Source organism: Pogonomyrmex barbatus, unplaced genomic scaffold, assembly GCF_055798465.1.
Source record: "Pogonomyrmex barbatus isolate J1 unplaced genomic scaffold, ASM5579846v1 scaffold3, whole genome shotgun sequence".
In the NCBI taxonomy this organism is placed as follows: Eukaryota; Metazoa; Arthropoda; class Insecta; order Hymenoptera; family Formicidae; genus Pogonomyrmex; species Pogonomyrmex barbatus.
Window position 1 is genome coordinate 6490399 of NW_028297127.1, and position 17736 is coordinate 6508134.

Sequence of the window (17736 nt, forward strand, 5' to 3'; positions counted from 1 at the left end):
AACAAATTAATCTACATATATCAATATATATAAAAAAATGTCTTAAATAATATAATAAGAAATATAATATTGTCATAAGAATCATTAACAATATAATGCAGATAAAAAATATGATCTGTCCAGTTAATATATTTATCAGATATTTTTATTGGAATAATGATTATATACAATTATATACATAAAATCGAGTTTTATATGTCTTGTGGCTAGAAAATAATATTTGACAGTATCACATTCTTGATATTGCTATCTAATTAGCATTAACTCTTCGGAAGTTAAGATGTATCTGACCAGTCAATGATGAGGTCAAAAGAGCTTTTGGATTCATAATCATAGGTATTAAAGTTTGTGCGGATGGTTCTACTTCATATTTGCATAATATTTTGATAAGTCCCAATTTTGTTTGTAAAAGTCCCAAACGAGCACCTGCATAATAATATATTTAAGGTAATAGCTTCAAGATAATGTATAGAATTGTAATTTGTCTTATAATGTCAAAATGTAAGAATTTACATTTTATTTAAATTAGTGTTCATTTTATAACTATATTAATTACAATATTAATTACAATTGTCTTAATGTTAAATATCAAAAACGATACTCTCACCTATGCATGCGCGCGGACCGTCTCCAAATGGAAAATAGACGCATGGTGGTATGTTACGTTTGTTCTCCTCGGAGAATCGCTCTGGATCGAATTTATTTGGGTCGGGGAAGTATTCGGGGTCATGGTGCATGCCACTCATCGAAATGTAAATCGGCGTACCCTTCTCGAGAACTAAATCAGTGTTAGGCAATTTGTACGTGTCCATTACTATCCGATCTAGGAATGGCAATGTCGGATACATTCTCAAAGTTTCGGAAACCACCATGTCGAGATACGGCAGCGATGTGACCTGGCGAAATGAAAAAAAGAAATATCATTTTGTATAATAGTCATGATGACCGAATAATCGTCATTGGAGATTTTGCAGATGAATACTTCAAGATGAATACTTTAAATGATAGATTGATTATAATACTTCTCTTTTGTTAGCATATCAAATTGTTTAGTATTTCAAATTGCTATAACAAATATCTTGATTAAAAAATAATTTACGATGTTTGCGTACCATGTCATATGTGATCTTGCCACCAGATTCGTCAAGCGCATCCAGAATTTCTTTTCTAAGCCTATCTTGAACTTCACGATGTAGAGCGATTTCATATAAAGTAAAAGACATTACTGATGAAGAGGTTTCATAACCAGCACTGAAAAAAACAGCTGCTTGTGCTACTAAATCATCTCCATCGAATTCTAAAATTTAATTATTTCTTTACATTTTGAAAAATTATAATAATGCGCTTAGTTCTAACCATTGAAATTGTTATTTAATTTTGATCCTAAATTGAGTAAATATTTTGACTTTTATATCAGAAATCATAGCGTTATTACTCTTTTTTTTCCTTTTTCTTTTTCTGCTATTAAATGAAAAACGAAGTATTTGTGCAAAAGCCTAAGAAATCATTTGCTTACTGAATCCTCCTCCAACATCCTTATCACCGTAAGATTTTTTGAGTTCAACGAGAATATCTATGAGATCATTTCTCTTTTCGCCAGATGCCATACGTTGAAGGATCGTGTCCCAAAAGGCTTTGCGTAAGAAGACGGTCGCTTCTTTGCCGAATGCCTTCATTTTGGCTAAACGAACTATACTTGGAAAAAAGAACGTTGCAACAACCTCGAAAGCGCGTATAAAGTTAAAATAAAAGACCTTTTTGCCGTATTCTCTGAATTCGGCATTTGGATTATTTAACGAGTTCACTTGAAGTCCATAGGCAATACTGCCGATTATGTCGGTCGTAAATTTGGCAGCTATCTCCTTTGCGTCTAACTCTTTTTCTTTACCTGCCATTAATATGTCAATTGAATTGTTTGATTACCATGCGACGCTATCGCGTTGTTTTTATTACCCAATGTCCATTTTTATCAATGTCTATTTGAATCTTGATTTAATTTATATCTTCATTTTTTTCTAATTCTTAAGATTAAAAAAATAAAATGTAAATTAAATTAAAATTATATTTAACCTGTGTTGGTAGAAATCAATTATAATGCGTTATTATTGATAGTGCATATTATAATATTTTATAATAACACCGTTAATTTCGAAGTGGATTGATTAAATTGAAATTTGTGATATAAAATTGTCATAATATAATATAAATAAAAGAATGGTGTAAATAAAAACAGCACGATCATGTTTAATCTTTTGTGATATTAAATGAGAAAAGTAAATTTTTGTCCTTTGATAATTTTTCACTGTATCTTTATAAATAATTATAGCACTAAAACTTAATATCTATATGCATTATAAAAATTATGAGAAGGATTAACTGACGGAAAATCATATACAGTACATTTTTTAACTTAATATTTGTATGTGTCATTTGTATATAAAAATTATAAAAACGATCAATTTGTACAAAATTGTATACAGCATATTTTTCGCATTTATTTAAAAAAATATCGTTTGAATATCGTAAAGTCTGATTATAAAAAAATAATTTTGTTAATAATATTAGGTATTATTAAACATAAACAAATCATATAGATATAACATATAGATATAGATATAATGATAAGAGAGATATATTTTTCCGCTTCAATTATTTTGCGATTTTCATATTTCTCCATAATTTTATAAGTTTGTAAATGAAGTACTTACCTTCTAATTTTAATGAATCGAGATAGATTTCTAGATTGTTGCCGCACTCTAGCATTAGTTCGAACATTTTTTTCAGCTTGCCGGATGTGAAAAATGGCGTCAACTTCGCCCTTAAAACCTTCCAAGCTGGATTTTTGAGAAAGAAGAGATTCGCATAACCGAGACGATCTTTCGTATCCGGCGAGCCGTATCGATCGGCAAAGTAATTGAAGTCCTTTATTAACACATTTTTAACAAGCTCACGATCGCGAATCAATAAGCAAGGTCTGTCTAATATGTAAAATCCGATGTAAGGCATTCCTTTCGCTTGATCATAAAACTCCTTCATAAAATATCCAGGAGATTTTTTCAAAAACACGCAGTCTGAAAAGTTGCCAAAGAATGGTATTGGTGGCATTTCCAAGACACCTCGTTTTTTCCAATAGTTAAATTTGCGTGTCATATAAAAATAAGCAGCTGCAATAAGAGCTGTCAGAACTATTAGGCCATCCAAGCCCCAGTATGCCGTTATGAGTGCCATTGTGTAAATTTGCCTATAAAAATATCCTTTTTTATTTTTATTACTTGAAAATAAAGATTAAAAGTTGAGTAATCTGTGGTTTCACTTTTCACTATATTAATTAATTAAATTAACAAATGGTATACCTTCGGGAAAAATTTAGACTGAATAGAAGTTCCGTATATTTAGTGCGCACTATGATGGATATTAATTTATAAACCACTGATTTAATTAGAAAACACTAATTAGAAAACAAATATAAATAATTTATAAACTATGCATAGTCCATTAAATCGTAAACCAATGAGGTAGTGAAAAATATACGCAAATAATTGAATCCTTTTTGTATATTCAAATCTACTTCTTAATATTTAATATTTAATAAGCTGTTGTTCAATCAACGACGGCAAAAACCTTAATAATGAAATTTCATTTTCAGGTTCACTTTACACTTTCAGGTTAAACACAGACACTGACAAAATCATCGCCCTAATGTGATCGCAAATGTGATTTACTTCTATCAAATGGCAAACGCGGAATACACATTTCTACATCTACAAAATATGGCTATATTTATTCATTTTTTCGTTTCAATCCCCCTCTGTACTGTCATCATTCTTCTTATCTTCTTAGCTTATTTTTAGCATTGTATCATTATCTAGCCATTCAGTTTAATAACACGTCTCTGAAAATTACATCCAATATGTGTTCTTAACTAATGGATGGATCTCTCTAATCTAAAATTATTATCAGTTTATCTGATTTTTCTTCTGTACCACTGTTGTAAATAACATGATTAATATCTTAATGTTGCAACTAATCATATCATTAATAAATCATCTGGAAATTTGCATCGTCATTTAACAGTACCATTTTTTACCTTAATTTATAATTATTATTTATGCTAATTAATAAAAGAAATAAGTTTTCCTTTGAATTATTTATCTTGCTAAGTATAATTATTTTATCGAACTATACTTCTCTCCTTTTTTCTGTTTCTTTTGAAAACTTGAGAGAAATTTCTCTTTTTATATTTAAAATCGTTGAATTCCTACGATTATTGGTTCTTATAATCATTGCCCCCTATCTTGGGATTATTGAAAATAACTTGAGAATATTACTGAAAAATTTGAATAAATAAATGTTTGCATTTTATTATACATATATCTTAAATTGCAATTATTCTTTTATCATTATGTAACAACTACAATAACAACAGCAATTTACCACAAGCTTTGCTTATCTGTTTGATTGAATGTTTAATCAAGATTATTAATTTATCTTTATTTTATTTTTTTTAAATGATAAAAGTGTGATAAAAGTATATATTGATAAGATTTAATTTTTGCATTATCATTGTAATAAATAATTGCATCATTTTGATTTTTTACATATAATGAAGGGAAGAAAAAATAATTGCGCGTTTTAAAGATATGATTCAGAAATGTTAATCTATACTGTAATATTTCATTTTGTATATTTAATATGTTAATATTTATACAAATGGCATTTCTTAATAATGTTGTGATTGATTTAAAAAATTATAAAATAATATTTTGTTATATTATATATATTTATTATTAATAAATAATTGATGTTTTATCTTAATAATTACATCGATTAAATTAATTTAAGCATGATTATGTGCAAAAACATAAAAAATAGTAAAATATTTGCATTTATAAAATTATCTTTATACATCACGTTTTACTTGTTGAGAAATATGTAAGACAGCTTAGAAAAAATTATGCATTCATATGCATTTCGTTTTGACAATAAATTCGATTCAATATAAGTTCATTGTTGAACTTACCATCATATTATTTTGTTAAACTTTCATTTTTTGGCCAAAATTACTTTACAAGAATATATCTTTCATTGTCATGTCATTATTATTTTAATGTTGTAATTTTATTGAAGCTTATTTTATGAAAATTTAATTTCAATTTCTTTCCTTCTACCTTATTATCTTATTAATTATTATGATATTAAATAGTCTATCTTAATTATTATTATCTTAATTATTTTATGCAATGGTATGAACATTTATAAGATGTTATTTTGTATCTTCTTTGTTAAATGCGATTGCTTATTTCCAAGCTTGACTTTACTCATCTTCAATCTTACAAGATAAAAATCAAGCAGTATTAGGAATGTTCAACTTTTTATTTTATTTGTCCTCATCTATTATATTTTATAACGGATATTTACATAGATAATATTGTCTTAAAAAAGGTCATTATTGATTTAAATTACAGAAAAAAATTTATTACATCATAATGACTTGTGATTTTCTACGAATATGATTCGCTAAAATGTCATTAACAAACAATTATTATCTTGAGCCACAAATGATCGATCATAAAAGGCAGAGATCAAAAACAAGTTTTTTCGCATAAATCATTGCTCGTGACTAATCACTAGGCGGAATAATACTGCGCTGATATTTAGTATTAATACAGTTCAACTTTATAGTTTTATTTTTAATGCAATTCGCAATGGCGCACTTACATATGATACGCAATAACAGTCGTATTTTAATAAATCTTTTAGAAAAAACAGGATATGTTTGAAAATGTGCTATCTTAATGATCATTTATTTTGCTGATATACCAAGGCTATGCCAATGTTGTCGAATCATGCAGTTAATATATTCTACATACATTCAACAACATATCACATAACAGGAATGAGTTTGGCCGCAGTTTCATAAGGCACGAACATTACAATTCATCCTCGGCGTAACCATTATGCAATCATATGAATAGAGCGTGTTATATCCATTTTTTACGCTGCAATAATCTTGCGTTAAACATGCAGTTTTTTTCTGTGCATCGTTGCGACGCACAAAGTTGCCACTGGAAAACCATTTTTTATTATTGTATTATTAACGAAGGAAAACTGCAACGTATTGCTATATAATTCATCATATGACTATAAATAAAGATGAATTTTGATCGATTCCGCGTAATTGTAAACAGACACGTGTAAAGTCTCATTAATATATAGACTTGCAGTAAATCAATGCGTATCATTTCGTAATATGTAGTGCTTTTTTTTCTCTTAATCATGTTTAAGATTACATGCTTTGCAACGCATAATTTTGTTTCTCAATGGATATAATTGGATTAACTTTTGATCCTCGTGACAAAAAATGCGATAACTTATTGATTAATGCGTTTGACGGATAAGTTCAATTTAATTCCTTTGCAAAAATGTCTTTCTTCTAAGACGTTGTTTGTATATTTCGATTTTGAACTTTGTATTGCTTAGGATGCGTTTATGCTGTTTTTCCGCGTATTTTTCCTATCCCGATAGCTAAGTTTCAATTTACAGCAACTTCGAAGCATATCGACTTAAATGTTGACGTGATTGGTTAAATTGCCATTCGTGAGAGCTCGCATTTTCCAGACCTACATGCAAGTAAACTTGGCGCACACGAATCAGTATATACAGGGTGTCTTGAAATTATCATATCTTTCAATTAGATATTAGAAATCCGTGCTAAGAAGATCGAAACAATCGCATCAAAGAATACATATGAATTTTTTTTTCTCAATTGATTCAATTAAAAGATTTAAGTTTTAAATATTTAAAGTACTTAACTTAAATTTTAAGAAAATATTTATTATATCAGAATTACACAATTACAGAATTACACAATCATTTATTATATAAACAATACATAGGTATAAGCCAAGTACATGTTAACAAACTACAACGCGAGACATGGCATTTACTCGGCAGGCAGGATCTTGGTTGCTAAAGTCTTTATAATATGAAAATAAATAATAATTTCTTTATGTAATTCTGATATATAATAAATTTTGTAATTTTGAAGTCAACGATAAGTAGAGCAGATTATTTTTAATTATGTAAGAAATAAAAAAATAAAGAAATTTCTTTCGTTCAATCTGCAATTACATTTGTAAAACAAAATCGAAAAATCAAATTTATTAATCTCTCTTTCTTTCTCTCTCTTTCTTTTTCTGTTTTTCTCTCTCCTTCCCTCTCTCTCTCTCTCTCTCTCTCTCTCTCTCTCTCTCTCTCGACTTGCGATAGAATGAAAACAAGCTTGATAATTTCAGGACACCCTCTGCATGCGTATGTATAGCCGCGGGAGGACAAACTCGGATACACGCATTAGGGATGTAACATACTAGCAGGCATTTGTAATTTCTGTTACCGGGCGAAGTATACTTATCGTACGGCACGTAACGTGCCGTGCTGTACGCAAAAAAAGGTTACGGACACGCATCTCGTTAATTTCAGGGCAGGAGGTGAATTAATGACGTGGGAAGTGATGCCGACTGGAACATAGTAAACGATAAGTAATCGATACGTAGATACACGACGCACGATGATTGACGGAAAGTGCCACCGTCGACGAACAGTACTGTGCTTTGCGGATTTACAAGCTGATTGATAGTAAAACGCGACGCGCAGAAGAAATCTGATGGTGGTAGAGATTATTAGGATGTAGGGAGGAAGGAAATCATGTCCACATTCAATATAACTTTAATACTATAAATAGTTTTATACATGGGAGCATCACCGAGACATTTTGATGCAACGCGATTGAAAATTTTAAAATCGGGCAGCGAAAATGTGTGCCAAGTCTAAAAAAACAATTTCTTTAGGATGTTCTAAAAATTCATTTTTTTGACATCCTAAAGATATCATTAGTTTGTGTAACAACGCGAAATAACATTGTTTTTATTTAATTTTTTAAAAATAAAACTGTTCGTAGTATTTAATGTAGTATAAAACAACGATAGTATTTTTAATCATTCTAATATTAGTTAAAATATATTGATATATTGTAATTGTCATTGGTCGTCGAGCATGTTATTACAATTTCCAGCAAATTATATAGTTGTCAAGGTCTCAAGGTTAATAAGACGAAGCTGCAACGTGTCTCTCGTTAAAAATGACACATCATCAAATGAGAACGAAGTAATTAAAGATAAAAGATACTTTTCCAACCTCTAGTCTAATCATGACGGATCATTTAGATATCATAGACCGCGTAAAATACTACGAAATTGAGGAGAGATTTGCGAATGAGGTTACTACTCTTCAGGAGGAGGCGGCAATTACAATTCGCCACCGTGAAGCAACTCGGTTTGGAGTCACGTGAGGTCATCTGAAGAGGACCCCGGCCACTGTTTCCGCGCACGCGATCACCGTGTGCGGCACGCAGGGTCCTGATTTTCCGCGTATGGAATTCTCTCCGCGTTCCGATGCTGCGGTCCCCGCCGCCCCCTCGCGGACGCGGCTCTTCCGCGAACGGGCTCCCGGCGCGACCATCGCGCGACCAGCAACAAAGTGTGCTAAATATACGCTCTCTTCGCCTTTGCCTCCGACAAGGCCTCCGCATATTATAAGCCTTTGAAAGGAGGAAAGAAAGAGAAAAAGCGAGAAGGTGGGGGGAGGGGGGGAGAGAGAGAGAGAGAGAGATCCTCTCGTGCAAATTCGCGCACGCGAGCGGCCGTACATGCCCGCGGCCCTCCGCGAGCCTTTATCCCCTCCTTCTCACCCTCGTTGTAATGAGGCATCGTACATTGTATTTCGATGGTATACACGCAGACATCTCGTGGCGAGAGACGAAATTGCGAGACGCCGATACGTTTCTGACAGGCGAGGGATGCGGAAAAAAGACAGTTGCACGAAGAGACGAAAGACGGAAAATGGTGGGTGAAATGGCAGCCTAAGTAATTCGCTAACGACCGTTATTTCGTGGTAATGATTGCAAATCGACACCCTTGTTTCTGCCCGCGACCGAAGACCACCCTGATGTATAAGATGCCGATAAGATCACGCTCTGCCGTCGCACAGATTGCGGACTGCGATTTTTGTGCGATATCATCAAAATCCGATGGTTATTTAACATCTCGGCATGAACAAGACATATCGGTATATGGCAAGATGTCGGTAAAGAATTGCAGGAATTGCAGGTATTGGAATTTCGATTAAGGTAGGCAGGACAAGCAAGAGCTGTTAGTTGAAGTCATGTTGAATAGGTGGCAGGAAAGAGATGATTTCAAACCGTTCCTGGTAAAATCGTTTTTTTTTTTTTTTTATTTAAATAAATGATTTAATTTTAATCTAATCAGCTGATTAAGTTTTTTTTACTGTTTGCAATTAAAATCATTCAGTGGTGTAAATCAGTGGTATAAAACGATAACAAAAATGTAACAATAAGTAAAATATAATAAACTAACTAAAATAAAGGTACATTAATTGTTTTTATTATTAATTTTTAGGTAATAAATTATATTGCTTGAAGATAATATAAATAAAATTAACGTCTATAAAGTACTCCAAAGTTAATGAGTCAAAAAATTTGCTTTTAGGGAAATTAGTGGTGTTAAAGTAATAATTTTAAGGAGATAATAATAATAGTCTTACCATAAGAATGAAAAAAATAACACTGATACTACAAATTCTTTAAAACTTGTATATGCAATAATTTCATAATTACTCCCTTTCATAATCGCCTGAAAAATGTATAATTTTAAATAAACTTTCAAGATGCAATTTATAAGCATTTAATTCCAAGGAAATATTTGATGTACGCCGATCCGTAAAATGTTGAAAAAATATTAGAGCGATGATTTTTACAGTGATATGTGAAAGGGGTAGGTATGTCAAAATGATGATTCACGGAATACGTCGGGATGAAAACGAGTGATTTCACGCATCGGTCAATTTTCAATTCCGCCCGTGCTTTCGCATCCGCAGCCGAACGCGAGATCATCTTTATTTCATTTCGTACCTCCGAAATCATTTCGCCGATTGTCCCATCCCTCTCGTCCGTCCTCTTCCTCGGCCACCTTTTCGCCGCCGCCCGCGGAGCCTCGGGCGCGGATTATACGGTATCGCCGTCGGTCCGTCTCTCATGAATTAGGCATCGGACAAGTTAATGAAAGTTTTCCCAGGCAATTTCGTGTAATAATAGAGCAGATCGCCGCGTCTCTCGGATAGAAAATGACGCACATGTATGAGTGAATACGCGCTTACTAAGTTGCGTCCGGAATAACGCAATCTGGCTGCGGCCAGGATTGATCAAGAAGCGGCTCGTTGCTATCACTGACCTCTAAATATATGTAAGAATAGCATAATCATTGTAGCCATAAGCCATAAAGTTGTGAGACAATTTAATTATAAATTCTATGCGGGAAGCTTTATTTAGTCGGAAGAGTTTGACCTTTTTGCTATTTTTTTCCAGCTCCATTTTAATAAAAAAGTAGTTTAATAAAAAAGAGAGTAACTAAAAGAGTTCATCAGGAAAATCAGAGACGTTTATTAAATTTTAATTAAAACTTAAAACTTCCTGAAAATTTAAATAAAATTTCATTATGTAAGTGCAGTCAAGCATTAAATATTTTTATTTCATTTTTTGTCATTTCTGATGCCTGATAATAATCAGAAATCAATACGAACTGCTGATATTATTTTATAAAAGTGACTGAAGTGACTATTCAGCAAAATTTTTATCTGAGAGTAACATTCCGAACAATTTATTTTTTACTTAATATTATTTTTCAAATGTCGATTCTGTGATGACATTAAAGATAGAATACCGATGTCGGAGTCAGGTGATAAGCGGAAGATAAGCATCGATAGATGCACCCCGATAACCATCGAAGTGTCGCAGATACCCCTAATGTCATGTCCTGACTGACGCATTTATACCCGACGTCGCGACGATGGATCAGTGCGCCGGCATGCGTGATGCACGGATGTTTAATGCATGCCGTTTCGCCATTGCGCTACGTCGGGGAGGGAAGGGGGGGGGGGAAGGGGGGGGTAGAAAATTGAATCGGGATTCGGATCGATACGCGACGGCAACTCGAAGATGTCCGCTTTATCTGCTACCCGGACCCCGAGAGCGACGCCGGTTGCCTCGAATAGAAACGACCGATTCGTTTAATCGGTCGCGCTCGATCGCCCCTCGAAGACTACGTTCCCGAGGCACCTCTGCAAAATACGTGGCCAGACAAAACCGTATTCCTTTCACATTTAATGGTAAATTCATCGTCATTCGAGTCCTCCTCGGCGCCAGAGGAACTGGATACAGATTCGAGCGAGTATCTTTAATAATAAACGAAAAACATTTATATCGCTTAATTACCACTATATTTTCACTTGGCTTAAATTTCTATTTTTTTTTTTAATCATGAAATTCTACGTATTGTATTCGCTAAAAATATTAAACAATAGTACACAATAGAAAACATAAGTCTTAAATAAATATTTCCTTATATAAGCAAGAATATTATAATCTTCTTAAAAATTTTAGTCTTGATTTGATTGAATTTGTATCGATGATGAAATATTACTTTTGCTTAAGATGCTCAAGATTAAAAATCTTCTATATGGAGATTATAATATTCTTGGTACATATGAAAATATTTATACTTGCAGCAATACTAAAATTTCTCTGAGAAGATTATATTTTTGCTTATATATAAGAATATATAATCATGATTTGAGACCAACTTTTTTTCTATGTAAAAAAAATAATGAATGAAACTATCAGCGGAACAATAAAACGCAGTAATAAGAAGTAGCATAGCAATTTCGCCGTTCGCGTTCTTTCACGAGTAATCACGCTACAAACGAGGCGAGAATCCTGTTGCTGAAAAACAGATTTATCGGCAAATGCAAATAATAATGTCGGCCGTAATAGTTTTTCAGTGAATCCTGGGGTATGTTAAATACGCGCTGGAAGTATATTACCGACCTGAGCATTTTTACTTTCTCGTTTCGTGCGTGCCGATATGCGTAAAGAAATTTCGACCGACGCTACATATCTCTTTTCTCGGGCCTTATTGTAATGTGAGATCCTCCTGGGCCTTCGAACTCGCTCGGGGTAGCCCTTCCGCGGGAGGGTTTTGTGAAAGGGTTCGTGTCCGGAGGATTTATAAGGGAAAACACACGCAATCATACGGTAAACGCCGTTAACGATTTTTTTTAGTTTCGCTCCTGACAAGTTCTTATTGTTACTGTTCCAACTGACTATTCGCCAGGCATATATAAAAGCGTCGAGTTCATTGAAGTATCACGCGATCTTATATCTTTCACAATGTATAATAAATCACAGCAATAATATAAGAAGTTGTATATTGATAAAAGAAAAAAAAATATATGTAAGTAGAAAAAATAAAATTATTTATTCTAATGCAGCATAAAAATAGAAAGACAAAAATAAGAATTAGAGTTAAATTTGTTATCTCTTATTTCATATTTCATAATAAACTTGTTCTTATCATGTGACGTCAATCATTACAACTTTGATCTTTACATTACATTGATCTTCAATTGGTAAACATTTCGCATAAAGTATTTTGCTTATCGAAGTGAAAAATAGAAATTTCGTATAGAAATTTCTATATTATGTTATTTTTACGCAAAATTATCTTACGTTAAGATATAATACAATGATATATGTATGTAAGCTATTAAAAACTAAGATTAGCATTTTCAACAATTACGTGATTATTAATGCAGATTAATGCGAAGCACCAGTAAACAACGTGACTCGTAATATCAACTAAGGTTATAAACTTGACTTGTGATAAAATTCTTTGCTTAATTCTCGTGCGATGAGATTATAATGTACAAATATGAGTTAATTGCAAAATATAATTATATTTATTATTATAATAAATATTTTAGAAATTGCTTCATTACTTTTTTAATAATACTGACTTTTAAGAGCGAAGGAGATTAATACTGTAAGATTAACTGCAAAATTAATTAAAAAAGTAAATAAGATAATTTAAATAAAATGCAATATATTAGTAGTCAATAAAATAATAAAAAGCATTTTTTTCAATGTTCTATAAATATAAAAGTTATATATTTTTTATTATTTAATATACACATGTCACATATAATATTTTTATTTCTGAAAATATATTTATGCAAAAGAGTACTTTTTTTACAGATTGATCTTGCATGTGACTCAATTCGGTTTAAATTATCACGATATTACCAAAGATTGTATATGCATTATGAATTACAGTCGCGATTTACTTCCGAATGCCATTGTTGCCTTTAGACACAAAGCCCAATGTGATTCCGACACTACAATGTAAAATCCCCGGTGAGCGATCTCACGCGTTCTCACACGCACTTTGCGCGCATAAATAATTGACAGAGCGCATAAATAAATACACGGAGCGTCACCGTACGAGCCAGCGGCCAGTTGAGTCCGTTTTTCCGGAGCGTCCTGGCTCGGACGAGGACTGTCGCGGACGGCAGGGTGAATTTATAACAGAAAATACACGCAATAAAATTGGCCGTCGCACCGTGACACAAATACGCACGCAATAAAATCGGCCGGACAGCGCGTTCGCAGGACACGAAGAAACACCCTTTGAAAGAGCGGCGTGCGCGCGCGGGACGTCCTTTAACCCGTCGGCGCGATTTAAATATTATCTTGTAAGGGGGATGGATTTAATGCATTTATAATTGTACACGGGAGTGTAAGGGCGGGCCCCGGGTCATCGGTCGGACATCACTGACCCGTCCGGCTGACCCCGGGGCCATTCCGGGATCGTCGTTCACCTTGGACTTGTAATCGTTTCTTCTTCCTTTTCTTCCCGGAAGCTCGGACACTTCACTCGGAAACTGCCGAGTCGATCGACTGAAATCTAGGGCACGGGCCCTACCGGTTTTACCGCGCGGGTCTGTCGACCCACCATCCCTGCGCCTGGTCACGAAGGGTCCCGCTTCCAGAATCGCCCGCGGGGTGGAACTTTGCGTTCCAAATCACTGCGCCCGGTTTTTTCGTGCAATTTTTAGGAGCGCAGTCTTTCACATGTTCACAATATGGTTTGAGATTTTAACAATTAATGATTACTAATGGGAAAGTAGTATACAGTCAGTATACAGAAATTCGATACGAAATGTTAGCATTGTAAAATATTATTTAGAATTATAGTTATCCAAAATAATATAGAAATTCTGGAAATATATCCGAGAATTATGTAAGACTGTCTTACGAATACTACCTATTTGTCATTTCGCGTTTTATATTTTTATTTTTATGTAATTTTTATACATCTTATTTTTTATTTTCTTTTTATTTTTACATAACAGACAGAGAGATATCTGACAAAATCTTTTATTTGGAGAAAAACAGTGTTGAAAAGTGAAACGTCCGTGTTAGGAATGGTGTTTCAGAAGCGTGACCATATGGTACAATCGTCGACCATCAGCCGGCGCCGCATGAGAAACGGAATGACAGGGCGACCGTCGACCGTCCATTCGCGCACGTTGGAAACAGCCCAAGCGTTTTAATTTCGGAAGACGTTGCAATATAACGGTTCTCAGCGAAATGGAATCGCAACCCCTGGGTTATTCTGAGCGTTCTGGCGTTCGCCGGCACGCCGTCGGCCCTTTCTCGCTCACGATTACGGCGACCGGGGATCCTTTCCTAATTGTCCGGGAGGGCAACGGCGGCGCCGGTACCAACGTCCTGGCGCATCGCATACTTACACGCAGACCACATGCATTACGCATGAATCTCGAAGTCCATTCTTGAGCGTAGGTCAGCGTAGTCCAAGATTATATCGTTAGCCCTTTCCTCCCCTGGTTGGTTCTCACCCACCGCAGACATGCAGACGATTTAATGATACGTGCAAGAATATTTTATATATATATATATATAAAATAAATAATCTATGGCGAAATTTGTGTGAACTCCCGAATTTACATCAAAATAAACAGCAAATCGTGACCATTTATCGTGACCATTTATCATTTTTTTTTCCGAATACTACAGATGTAGATAGCAAAAAGTCAAAGCGCTCTTCCTTGGTAGAAAGAAAGCAACGTCATCAATTATGACGTTCGCCGCGCTGGACACGTGATATGTAACGCGCATGAATTTCAGATATGTCCGTTTCTTCCGGCCATAGTCACCTACGGCTTATGATATTAGTGTCCTCCGCGGTGCCCCTGTCCGACGCCATTACGCTCGTCCACCTTGGTCCCGCGCATTGTTCTTCTAATTTATGCCAAGGTGGGTTCTCCAGCCCGCGCACCAGCTCCGCTGTTCCCTTTTCCCACCCTCTGCCCTTCCGCCTTTTCTCTTTCTATTTCTACCACTCTTCGCGCGGCGCGCCCTGAATTATGGCGGCAACGCCACTAAATTCTCCAGGCTAATTGAATTATTGCTCGAATCACGGCGCGGCGTTTGCCTTACGAAAAAGGAAAGGAAAAAAAAAGAGAAAGAAAAAATGAGGTTCCTCCTCCTTTTGCGCCCTCTCTCTCTCTCTCTCTCTCTCTCTCTCTCTCTCTCTCTCTCTCTCTTCATGTCCTCCTTTGTTCAGCCCTCGCTCGCGGGAATGATCTCTCGCCGGCGCGAATTTCCGGGAAATAATTTCGAGTGCGTGAGACTCGAACTCTTGATCTCGCGCCGGAGGTGAGCTCGAATGCGAGGATCGAATCACCTCTAAATTGGGGTTATCCTTCCAGGGCCCTTCGATCGCTCTTCTACGAGCGATTCGAGTATTCCGACCGCGTGCTTATGTAAACTTTCTTCGCCGCTCATACATTCCCGAGAGAATCGCGCTAGTGTAACACGTGCAGCTTGCATTGCTAGAGAAACAAATAGACACGGCGTACAAAAGCCTGAGGATCTAATTTGTGTGTTCAAGATACCAAGGCGAGTTGACGATGACGTATTTTGATGGATTTATCGCACTAACCGTGCTTAGAGAGAAGCGCCTCGAGAGAAGCGTAACCGAGGTATTAAAAGAGGATACATTTCTACGCAGAAAGTTATAGAATACACGGAGAATTGTCCTCCCATTCGATACAATCGGTGAATGTAAAGTTTAAATGTCATCGATTTCCATAAACACTGTGTGTCACGGTTCTGACGGAGAACCGCCCCTGTTTCTAGAAATCGCGCGAGCGCTCGTCTCGCCGCGAAATCGCAGAATTTACGATCACGCTGGACGTTTATGAGATATTAGCCCGGCATAAATGAGTAATGACACGATGACGCGTCCGGTATTAATATGATAATTCGATTTATTCGATTTAGCCGTGCGGCGACCGCGGCGGTCCATGAATTTACCACGCTCGTGGCGGTTCTTTTGTAAAAGCGGCGACACACGGGGCAGAAACGGGGATGGGGGGAAACTGGAGACATAACTTCCCCCCCCCTCCCCCTCAAGAGACTCAATCAATTTCGTGAACGTTAATTTCCCCGCTGTCGCGCTTAGGAGTCGGACATTGTTATTACGACACTGCGATACCACCGCCGATCGCCGATCGCCGATCGCCGATACCGATGGCGGTATGCCGCTCGAAAGCGGAATCCTTAATTCGCCTTTCCGAGAACCGAGCAATCAGATCTGCCGTATTCAGTCGCCTTGAGATCGACGAAAGGCTCGCCGACCACGTTAATACCACGTTACTATTTATAGGCGCGCGATGGATCATTGATCATTAGTATATCAGATTCGCCGACGCAATGTACCGATCACGGTGGTCAAAAGTCTGGGAGTAATTAATGGCTGCACGTAACGCGCGACTACGATCGTATTCTGCAGAAACCGCTTCTCAAACCCCCCTCCACCGCGCGGTTATCACGGCCTTCTCGATTTGCAAATTCTGTTCGCTTGCTTGGGGAAACGGCGCTAAATGTCACAATGCACCTTCGGCGAATTATCGAGAAATTATTGATCGGGCCGCGGAAGATCTGCGAAGTGCTCTTCTGAGCACTCGTAAAAAGAGAAATATGAAATCAGATCTTTCAGGATTCAACGACATTTCTTACAAGGTGAGTCGCAACGTGATTACATCACAGAAGTTTTATTTTTAAGCGATCGAGAAAAAAATAAAGACGCTTAACATATTGTTACAAATACGATAGAGCAAATGTATAGTATTGTCAATCTATACTTAAAAATTAGAAGACGTATTATCCGTATTTCGATCTATTTTTTAACAGACTTAAAATGTTATTTCATTTTTATTAATTTTTAAGATTAAGTGATCGTTATCCTGTTGTGATATCCGGACTTGCCAAGTTCGAAGGAGTGTACACGGAACGCCGAAGTATGAATTATTAATATCGTAAAAGGGCTGTAATGTATATTCTCACCAGAACGCTATAATAGGCTGAGGGAAGCTTTTACTAGAAAGTAGATACTAATCATACGTATTATCCTGTTTATCCCGAAGGAACTATGATTTCTAGTCGATTTCACTCGTATAAATCTTGTAGGAATGATGACCAGATAATATCCAGGTCATAAAATAAGTCCGTTACATCGCAACCTTTGGAACCAGTAGACCCAACTTCTCAAGTACATTACACCATCTTTTTTTGTCGATTATTTTCATAAAAAGGCGTATATCACACATAAAATATGTATGACGGAATTAAATTCACAGAGTATTAATTTATCCTGTCCTGTAGCTAATCATTAACCTCCAGATGTAGAAAATATTAAGAAGATAATCCTATTAAAAATTTTCAATCTACGTTACTGTCGAACA

General features: G+C 35.4%; 1 protein-coding gene and 1 long non-coding RNA gene across 4 annotated transcripts; one reads left to right on the forward strand and one right to left on the reverse strand.

Annotated features, from left to right (window-relative positions):
- Positions 1–123: 123 nt before the first annotated feature.
- LOC105429210 (cytochrome P450 6k1-like) lies at positions 124–3940 on the reverse strand. Of its 2 annotated transcripts, none has more exons than XM_011642035.3 (6): positions 3354–3940; positions 2709–3271; positions 1517–1888; positions 1113–1297; positions 608–896; positions 124–426 (listed from the first exon to the last, which is right to left on the reverse strand). In XM_011642035.3, the coding sequence occupies exons 2-6, from the start codon at positions 3226–3228 to the stop codon at positions 251–253; spliced, it is 1542 nt and encodes a 513-aa protein (XP_011640337.2). In that variant the 5' UTR covers positions 3229–3271; positions 3354–3940; the 3' UTR covers positions 124–250. The 2 variants fall into 2 exon arrangements, with proteins under 2 accessions (XP_011640337.2, XP_011640336.2); XM_011642034.3 differs by having other exon boundaries at positions 2709–3241; positions 3354–3938.
- Positions 3941–8829: 4889 nt separating this feature from the next.
- Positions 8830–9747, forward strand: LOC148935969 (uncharacterized). 2 transcript variants are annotated; one of them, XR_016139886.1, is made up of 3 exons: positions 8830–8900; positions 8995–9184; positions 9564–9747. It is a non-coding gene; the product is annotated as an uncharacterized LOC148935969 (long non-coding RNA). The 2 variants fall into 2 exon arrangements; XR_016139885.1 differs by lacking the exon at positions 8830–8900 and having other exon boundaries at positions 8949–9184.
- Positions 9748–17736: the final 7989 nt, after the last annotated feature.